Here is a 10,212-nt window from a genome sequence, read left to right as displayed (position 1 = left end):
GTATACTCCAGAGGAAGTTGAGTTGTTCTTTCCAGCCTGACCACAGTGCTCTCTGCTGACACCTCTGTCCATGTAAGTAACTGTCCAGAATAGGAGCGAATCCCTATAGCAAATCTATCCTTTTCTGGACAGTTCCTGATATGGACAAAGGTGGCAGCAGAGAGCACTGTGGTCAGACTTAAAAGAACTACACAACTTCCTCTGGAGCATACAGCAGCTGATAAGTACTGGAAGGATTAAGATTTTTAAATGATCAGATGCTGTATGCTCCAGAGGAAGATGTGTATGTGTGTGTGTGTGTATATATATATATATATATATGTGTGTGTGTGTGTGTGTATATATATATATATATATATATATATATATATATATACATATATATATATATATATATGTATATATATATATATATATATATATATATGTGTGTGTGTGTGTATATATATATATATATATATATATATATAATCTCAAAATATGTTTTGGCAACACTTCCAAAAGGCTGGAGATATTTAAATGAAACTTGGTACCCATGTTACTTATATGTCAACTAAACATATAGTAGAGTTAAAAAATATGTATACAAATGAACTGGTGCCAGAAAGTTATATAGATTTCTTAATTTCTTAAAGGGGTACTCTGGTGGAAGACAATTTCATATATATATCTCAACTGGCTACAGAAAGTTAAACAGATTTGTAAATTACTTTTATTAAAAAAATCTCAATCCTTCCAGTACTTATCAGCAGCTGTATACTACAGAGGAAGTGGAGTTGTTCTTTCCAGTCTGACCACAGTGCTCTCTGCTGACACCTCTGTCCATGTCAGTCCAGAGTAGGAGCAAATCCCCATAGCAAACCTTTCTTGTTCTGGACAGTTCCTGACATGGACAGAGGTGTCAGCAGAGAGCACTGTGGTCAGACTGGAAAGAACAACTCCACTTCCTCTGTAGTACACAGCAGCTAATAAGTACTGGAAGGATAGAGTTTTTTTTTAATAAAAGTAATTTACAAATCTGTTTAACGTTCTGTAGCCAGTTGAGATATATATATATATATATATATATATATATATATATATATATATATATAATTGTTTTCCACCAGAGTACCCCTTTAAGAAATCTATATAACTTTCTGGCACCAGTTCATTTATATATATATATATATATATATATATATATATATATATATATATATTTTCCCTCTGTAGTACCTCTTTAACTCTACTATATGTTTAGTTGACATATAAGTAACATGGGTACCAAGTTTCATTTAAATATCTCCAGCCTTTTGGATGTGATGCTGAGATATATATTTACACACACACATATATACTTACATATATATACTGTATATACCGTGTATATATATATATATATATATTAGAGATGAGCGAACTTACAGTAAATTTGATTCGTCACGAACTTCTCGGCTCGGCGGTTGCTGACTTTTCCTGCATAAATTAGTTCAGCTTTCAGGTGCTCCCATGGGCTGGAAATGGTGGATACATTCCTAGGAGACTCTTTCTTAGGACTGTATCCACCTTTTCCAGCCCACCGGAGCAACGGAAAGCTGAACTAATTTATGCAGGAAAAGTCAGCAACCGCCGAGCTGAGAAGTTCGTGATGAATCAAATTTGCTGTAAGTTCGCTCATCTCTAATATATATATATATATATATATATATATATATATATATATATATACGCGCACACATACAAACACATATATACTTACACACATATGAATATATATATATATATATATATATATATATATGTACACTTATAAAGAGATTTCTTATTAATGGATTTTCTCTCTTTACATTCAGATTGAGAGTTCCTATTATGACATTTTATTAGGGAATTGCTATTTATGCCTTTGAAGCCGAGGATTCCCTTTGTTCCTATCAGTACATAATGGTCTGGAGAATTGTCAATGTGTGCAGAAGGTTGTTTTCCAAACAGTGTGCCTCCAGCTGTTGCAAAACTACAACTCCCAGCATGCCCGGACAGCCAACGGCTGTCCGGGCATGCTGGGAATTGTAGTTTTGCAACAGCTGGAGTCCCACTGTTCGGAAAAAAAAACCCTAGCGTAGGAAATACTCTTGGCTGGGATTCCTAGAGGTGTTGCTCTATGCTCCTCCTTTCCAGCTGAAGAGGCAGGGAGACAGTGAAAGGGATTCAGTCCATGCTGAGAGCTGAGGGAGGCAGCGCAGGGATCTGTCCTCCAGCCATCAGTACATGACTTGTCCTTGTCTATCAGCAGGGTGGGACTCTAAGCTGCAGCCATGTGGACCTGTATACACTGTGCACTCCTCTCTCTCCTCTTCTCCTCTCTGGTGACAGCAAACAGCAAGGTAGGCGAATTGCCACTTTTAAATCTGCTCTTTCGTGTTTCGCCAACACCGGGTTTAATCAGGAAGAGGGAAAAGTTATAGGAATGTTTTTGCAAATTTCTGATGCCAGATGTCATCTCCTATGGCTTTCATCAGTCCTTCCATGATTCATTCAGTTTTTTTCTCTCTCCGCTGGACAATAAGCAGGAGCACCAGCAGCCTGTCTGGTCCCTTTTGAAGTTTTAGGAAAACCCTGTGTCTTTTAACATGTCTATATGACATTCCCTCCATAGCAGATCTCTTGGGTTGTGTCTTCTCAGTAGGCTTCGCGTGGATATCTGAGCTCTTGGGTTTTGACCGATTAAACCGGATTAATTTTAGACCCAGATCTCTCCGGTTTAATCTCTGTATAACTGTATGTCCGGGGCTGAGCCACCTTATGCCGGCAGCTGTTCTACTGGATGAGCTGAGCGATGGCTTGTGGCTTTTTTGCTAGAAAACGATGGTGTGTGGCAGGTGCGCGGTCATGTGACGGAATGTACAGGGGGTACAAACTTTCTTCTTGGTTGGGGGGTCATCGGCAATTCCATTGGGATAGAAACATGTCTTTATTCCATACAGGGGGACATTTATCATTGCATTTAGAGTTTTGTTGTCTATATTTGGTGCAGTTTAGGTGCAGGGTGGGGCTGTTTAGTGCCTTTTGTGCGACTTTTAACCTAGACATTCTTCACAATGTTGCCTTGCAGTACACCATTTATCCTTTTCACCATGCAGTGGTCACCTATTTATTAAAAGTCGGAAATTTTTGCACAAAGAGCAAAATCAAGGCGCCAATCTACACCATCTAAGACTGCATTCACACCACGTTTTTGCAATACAGTTCTCGTATACGTTTTCAATGTGAAAACCATATGGAACTGTATTGAAAACCGTATGCATTGACTCTCCATTGAAAACCGTATGCGAAACGATGCATCCGTTTTGCATCCTGTTTGGTTTTGTCCATTTTTTTTTTTCCTGTACCCAAAACTGTATCCTACCATGGTTTTTTGTCCGGGTGAAAAACTGTATTAAACCATATAAATGTTTATTTTTTTTATTTTTATTTTTTCATGGGAGTCAATGGGAACCGTACAGAACTGTATGTGCGTACGGTTCCATCTGGTTTGCACCATACGGTTTTTGACTTTGCACAGTTTTTTTTCTTGGAATTTCAATCAAACAAGTGAAACTTTATTCGTAATGGAGTGAAAAGTTAACGTATACGTTTTTTTCTTAAAAAAACGGATGCAACCGGACATCATTTTTCAAACCGTGTACGGTTTTTAACTGTATACGGGTAAAAATTTGTGCACATGTTTTGATACAGTTTAGTCAGGTTTTGAGGAATCCGTTTTTCATCAAAAACCTGATACGGGAACTGTACTGCAAAAACGTGGTGTGAATGCAGCCTAAAAGGAGACGTGAGAAAAACCTCTACACTAAGGAAATGTACGAAGTACCGATAACACATCAAATGTAGAATTGTCCTGGTGACTTTTTGCGCGCACGTCAAAACCACCACAAAAAAAAAAGGGGGGAGAAAAACAACTACACTAGACACCCTTTGATAAATGTGTTTGCAGGTGAGAGTTATTAGCTTAAGAAGAAAAGGGATTTGTATCCACAGAATGTCATATGTTGAAGGGGTACTCCGGTGGAAAACATGTTTTTTTTCTTTCTTCTAATTAACTGGTTGTAGAAAGTTTTATACAGATTTGTTAAATACTTATGTTTAAAAATCTTCATGCTTCCAGTACTTATCAGCTGCTGTATGATCCAGAGGAAGTTGTGTAGTTCTTTTCTGTGTGACCACAGTGCTCTCTGCTGCCACCTCTGTCTGTCAGGAACTGTCCAGAGCAGGAGAGGTTTGCTATGGGGATTTGCTCCTGCTCCGGACAGGGCCTGACATGGACAGAGGTGGCAGCAGAGAGCACTTTGGTCAGACAGAAAAGAACTACACAACATCCTCAGGGGCATACAGCAGCTCATAAGTACTGGATGGATTAAGATTATGAAATAGTAGTAATTTGCAAATCTGTTTAACTTTATTGCACCATTTGACTTAAAAATATTTTTTTTCCACCGGAGTACCCCTTTAAATTATATTAGGATGTGTTTACACTGTCTGCGATTTTGCTGCATTTATAACATGCATTTTTTTCCGTTTTGATCAATGAACTCAAGGGGAGGAATAGAAGTTCACAAATCAAAACACAAAACGCATGTAAAAAAGGCATCAAAAATGCACAGTGTGAACACCGCCTTATAGTTTATAGATTCAGATATAGCAGAGCTGACTTTGTCTTAGAAGTCTTTTGATTTCACATCTGGACAACTTTGTTAATTGCACTGTGTAAGGCTCCATTCACATTTGGGGGATAGGGCTGAGGTACATGTCGGGACACTGTCAAAAAAGAACTTTGATGTATACAGCGACATAGTTGTGGAGGGACCAGACAGAACGTAGTCTACTAAAAACTACATTTGGGTAATTTTCCGTATACTATTTGTATTCTTGTGACCTGCAGAAAAGGTATACGCAGTAGACTATGTTCAGTCTATAAATGTTAATGGGACCATTAGAAAACAGTCATCCCCTTCACTTCATTACACTACATGGCAGCTATGTACCAAATAACAATCTCAGCTCTGCTATATCAAGCAATCTTAGCAAATTTATATCGGTCAAGACAAAATACAAATGCTATATTTGTGATCAAAGTGGCAAAACCTTTTTTTTGTCATAGGATTTTAGTTTCTTGGGGCCAATGAATGTAGTGCAGTGTTTTCCCAACAGTGTGCCTCCAGCTGTTGCAAAACTAAAACTCCCAGCATGCCCAGAAAACCAACTGCTGTCTGGGCATGCTGGGAGTTGTAGTTTTGCAACAGCTGGAGGCACACTGTTAGTATAAATACTCTACACCAGTGTCTTTTAAACAGTGTGTCTCCAGCTGTTGCAAAACTCAAACTCCCAGCATGCCCAGACAGACAATGGAGACACTGGCATGCTGGGAGTAGTAGTTTTGTAACAGCTGCAGAAACACTGTTATGATAAATACACTACACCAGTATTTTCCAAACAGTGTCTCCAGCTGTGCAAAACTACAACTCCCAGCATGCCCAGATAGTGTCTCCATTGTCTGGGCATGCTGGGAGTTATCGTTTTGCAACAGCTGGAGACACACTGTTAGGATAAATACACTACACCAGGGTTTTCCAATTCAAATAGTGTGTCTCCAGATGTTGAAAAACTACAACTCCCAGCATGCCCAGAGAGCCAACCCCTGTACGGGCATGCTGGGAGTTGTAGTTTTGCAAAAGCTGCAGAAACACTGTTATTGTAGATACATTACACCAGAATTTTCCAAACAGTGTGTCTCCAGCTTTTGCAAAACTACAGTTCCCAGCATGCCCGGACAGCCAACGGCTGGGAGTTGTAATTCTGCAACAGCTGGAGAAACAGTGGCCCTGATTTACTATTGTAAACCCGACGTGCTTTGTCGGGTTGTGTGCCCAAAAATTCTGTCTGAGCTGTACTTTGCGGCAGAATTCTGTCTGTGCCAGAAATGTGCCAACTCTCCATTTTACTGAGAAAACCCCAAAAATGGGCTTGTTTTTTGGGAAAAGGGTTCGTGGTCACAGAAAAGGGGCGTGTTCTCAACATTTCACAAAAACACAACATATTTACTAAGGTTTCCACAGAAAATGTCGTGGATTTGAGCTGAGAAAAAACCCTACAGATCAGAACATGTGTTTAAAAAAAAAAAAAAAATGTAGGGAAAGCTTAGTAAATACGGTGGAAAAAATTGTAGGGAATTAAAGGAGTATTCCAGGAAAAAAAAAACTGGCTCCAGAAAGTTAAACAGATTTGTAAATTACTTCTATTAAAAAATCTTAATCCTTCCAATAACTATCAGCTGCTGAAGTTGAGTTGTTCTTTTCGGTCTGGCAACAGTGTTCTCTGCTGACATCTCTGCTTGTCTCGGGAACTGCACAGAGTAGAAGAGGTTTGCTATGGGGATTTGCTTCTACTCTGGACAGTTCCCGAGACACATGTCATCAGAGAGCACTCACAGAAAAGAACAACTCAACTTCAGAAGCTCATAAGTACTGAAAGGATTAAGATTTTTTTTTTTAATAGAAGTAATTTACTAATCTGTTTAACTTGTTGTTATATATCAGTTGAGATTATATATATATATATATATATATATATATATATATATATATATATATGTGTATGTATATGTTTTTTCCTGGATGACACCTTTAAAACCCACAAAGAAACCTACACTCTACTTACAGAGCCATTGTTCGGAAAACACTGGTGTAGTGTATTTATCCTCTCTGCAGAGTAGTCAGACCCTCTGCAATTCAGACAAAGGATTATGTCCCAGAATTGATTCCCCACCAGCACTATTTAGCTGGAGAATCGCCTGCTGCTTGACATTGTCATCAATGGGGCAGAAATCTCTACCAGGGTTTTTCTTAAGGAGTCCAGTTAGCGAGTAAGGGTAGGGTCACACGTGCCGTATTTTGCTGCTGTGTATTTTCCTGCCCATTGAAGACAATAGGTATCAAAATTTGCTGCTGATTTTGCAACCCATTGACTTCAATGGGTAGGAAAATATGCAGCAAAATACGGCACGTGTGACCCTATCCTAAGGGTATGTTCACCTGCGCGGATTTTCAGCGGATTTGACACTGCGGATCCGCTGGTGAAGGCCCCGCTCTATGCTGGCTTTACATGTGCCTGCTCGTAAAGGCAATACGCCGCTACGAGCAGACACAATGTGATGTGCGAGTCGCAGTATACTCGCACATCGCGGAAGCACTCTGCCTAGCTCAGAGCAGGGAGAGCGGCCGCGATGTGCGAGTGCGCCGCGCACATCGCTGCAGTGTGTCTGCTGGTAGCGGCGTAGTGCCGCTACCAGCAGGCACATGTAAAGCCAGCATAGAGCGGGGCCTTCACCAGTGGATCTGCAGCTAAATACGCTGCGAAAATCCGCACGTGTGAACGTACCCTAAGGGTGTATTCACACTGATAGGTCCAGATATAGGATAGGTCCATTGATTTACAGTGGTGCAAATCCTAGTCCCGTCCACTGACCAAACTGAATTTCAGTTTTGGATTTGAAATTTCTGACCATAAAAATATCCAAAGCTATTTTCGTACTATAGGGAAATCTGTCTGCAATAGAATATCCATCTATAAAGAAATTTGCTGCTTGAAACTGGAGATATTCGAACATTTTTCAATGTTGCATGTACGGAGTAATATGTTACTATGATCATTCTAATGATTCCACTTATATACAGGGATGTATAGTCAGGTCAGGTTGGCCAATTCTTGTACATCTATTGGACTATGTTCACACGGCAAAATTTCCGAGCGGAATCCGGCAATAAAAAAAATCAGCTCAGAGAGTCCCATTGTTTTCAATTAGATTCCGCTGCACTCTGCACATGACCGAATTTCCACATCTGGTGTCTGCTGAATGTCCGCCCAGAAATTCTGCCATGTGAACATAGCCATAGGGTATGTTCACACAGCAAATTTTTGTGTGAAATTCTGGCGGATATTGAACATGCCAACGCTAGGACCACTCGGAAAGTGGATTCCGGAAGTCAATTTCTGCAGAGACTGGATTTGGAATTTCCACTGCAGATATTTTTGCCATGTGCATGGTGCAGCAGAATTCCATTGAAAACTATGGGACTCGAAATGCAATGTGAACAAGGCCTTATAAGACCCATGGAGACACCAATGTAGAAACATGACGGTATTCAGGGGAGGCACTGCTAAATGAACACAAGCCAGCACAGGACAAAGCAAATCTTTATTCGGCAATTTGCTTTGTCCTGTGCCGACTTGTGTTCATTTACTGTCCTCCAATAAGAGCAGCGCCTCCCCTGAATACCGTCATTTTCCTACATTGGTGTCTACATTACATACTGGACCCCCTGAGGGAGCCCAGGGACGGGAGGGAGTGCAGCAGCCCCACGCGTTTGTAAGTCAAACACTCTTACCCACATACCCACTTGCGGATTGCTATTACGCATACCCCACAAGGTCAGTATATCACTGAGGTGTGGTGGAGGGTTCACACCGAGATTGGTATACGTAATAAGGGAGCGCCCCCTGTCTCTCTTTCTCTTCTCCCTCTTGAAAACTCATAAGACCCATGGGGGAGACTTATCAAAACCTGTGTAGAGGAAGAGTGGTGCTGTTGCCCATGGCAACCAATCAGATTGCTTCCTTCTTTCATTTTTCACAGGTCTTTGAAAATGAAAGAATAAATCTGGTTGGTTGCCATGGGTAACTGCACCACTCTTCCTCTACACAGGTTTTGAGAAGTCTCCCCCCGTGTGTATATGCTGGTGAACTCTCCTGATGAATACAATTAAGCTGCCCATAGACTATCTTTAGACTAATGTATGCCAAAATAATGTCCTTAGACTAATGTATGCCAAAATAATGTCCTTAGACTAATGTATGCCAAAATAATGTCCTTTAAGCCTAAATATGGCCGGCATACTTCAATATACAGTATCTCTCTCTCCTCTCTCTCCTCTCTCTCTCCTCTCTCTCTCCTCTCTCTCTCCTCTCTCTCTCTCCTCTCTCTCTCTCCTCTCTCTCTCTCCTCTCTCTCTCTCTCTCTCTCTCTCTCTCCTCTCTCTCTCTCTCCTCTCTCTCTCTCTCCTCTCTCTCTCTCTCCTCTCTCTCTCTCCTCTCTCTCTCTCTCCTCTCTCTCTCTCCTCTCTCTCTCTCCTCTCTCTCCTCTCTCTCTCCTCTCTCTCTCCTCTCTCTCTCCTCTCTCTCTCCTCTCTCTCTCCTCTCTCTCTCCTCTCTCTCTCCTCTCTCTCTCCTCTCTCTCCTCTCTCTCCTCTTTCTCTCTCTCTCTCTCGGGGGTGGTTCGGGCCATCCATCCTTCCTGTAGTGTCCGCCGGCACTCTGGGTGGAGGGTGAACCGGTCCGGGCTGTCCTTGTCCGGGGGTCCTCTTCTCCACTCCGGGCAGGCTCCGGCCTAGTAACGCTGCATAGATGCCGTGACGTCAGGTGCGTCGCTGCGCAGCGGCGTCTATGCAGCGTTACTAGGCCGGAGCCTGCCTGGAGTGGGGAACAGAACCCCCGGAGAAGAAGGACAGCCAGGACCAGTTCACCCTCCACCCGGAATTCCGCCGGACACTACAGGAAGGATGGATGGCCCGGACCACCCTCCCCGGACGGTCCCTGCAGCAACTGGAAAGGTGAGTCAGGGTTCTGGGATGGACAGGGGTCTGTATAATATACTATACCTACAGTAGGCCCTCCAGCTGTTGCAAAACTACAACTCCCAACATGCCCGGACAGCCAACGGCTGTCCGGGCATGCTGGGAGTAGTAGTTTTGCAACAGCTGGATGCACCCCTAGGTGCGGCGGGGGGAGCGGTGGCGGTGATAGGTCTCAGGATCCCCAGACAGGCAGGGGGAGAGTAGCGGGTGGCGGCGGCGGCATATGGCACCGCAAAAGCCACTGCAGATCATTGATTTAAAGCGCCCGCTTTAAATCAATGATCTGCAGCGGTGTCGCGGGGGGATAAATAGCCGATATTCCGGTATAAGTTATCGGCTATCGGCCCTAACCTCCACCGATTATCGGTATCGGCCCTAAAAAAACGAAATCGGTCGATCCCTACTTTCAATACAGAGTGGGAGAAGAACATTTTGATTTTTTTTTTTTTTAACAAAATGTTGCCTCTGTTAATTTTATTTGTATCCATATTGATTATAAGTTATAAAGAATGCTATGACCTCGCAGCCATGTATCTGTGCTGTGCGCTGT

General features: G+C 42.1%; 1 protein-coding gene across 1 annotated transcript in view; it reads left to right on the top strand.

Moving 5' to 3' along the window:
* The first annotated feature begins 2,209 nt into the window (after positions 1 to 2,209).
* The window catches only part of OLFML2A (olfactomedin like 2A), a 109,771-nt gene continuing 101,768 nt past the window's right edge, over positions 2,210 to 10,212 (top strand). Inside the window, exon 1 of the mRNA XM_056540025.1 lies at positions 2,210 to 2,363. Within this exon, the coding sequence (XP_056396000.1) occupies positions 2,295 to 2,363 (69 nt within the window). The 5' untranslated portion in view covers positions 2,210 to 2,294. The remainder of the gene's footprint in view (positions 2,364 to 10,212) is intronic.

Source organism: Hyla sarda, chromosome 9, assembly GCF_029499605.1.
Source record: "Hyla sarda isolate aHylSar1 chromosome 9, aHylSar1.hap1, whole genome shotgun sequence".
NCBI classification, from domain to species: domain Eukaryota; kingdom Metazoa; phylum Chordata; class Amphibia; order Anura; family Hylidae; genus Hyla; species Hyla sarda.
Note: the sequence above shows the minus strand (reverse complement) of the source record. Positions and strands in the feature narration are given on the sequence as shown.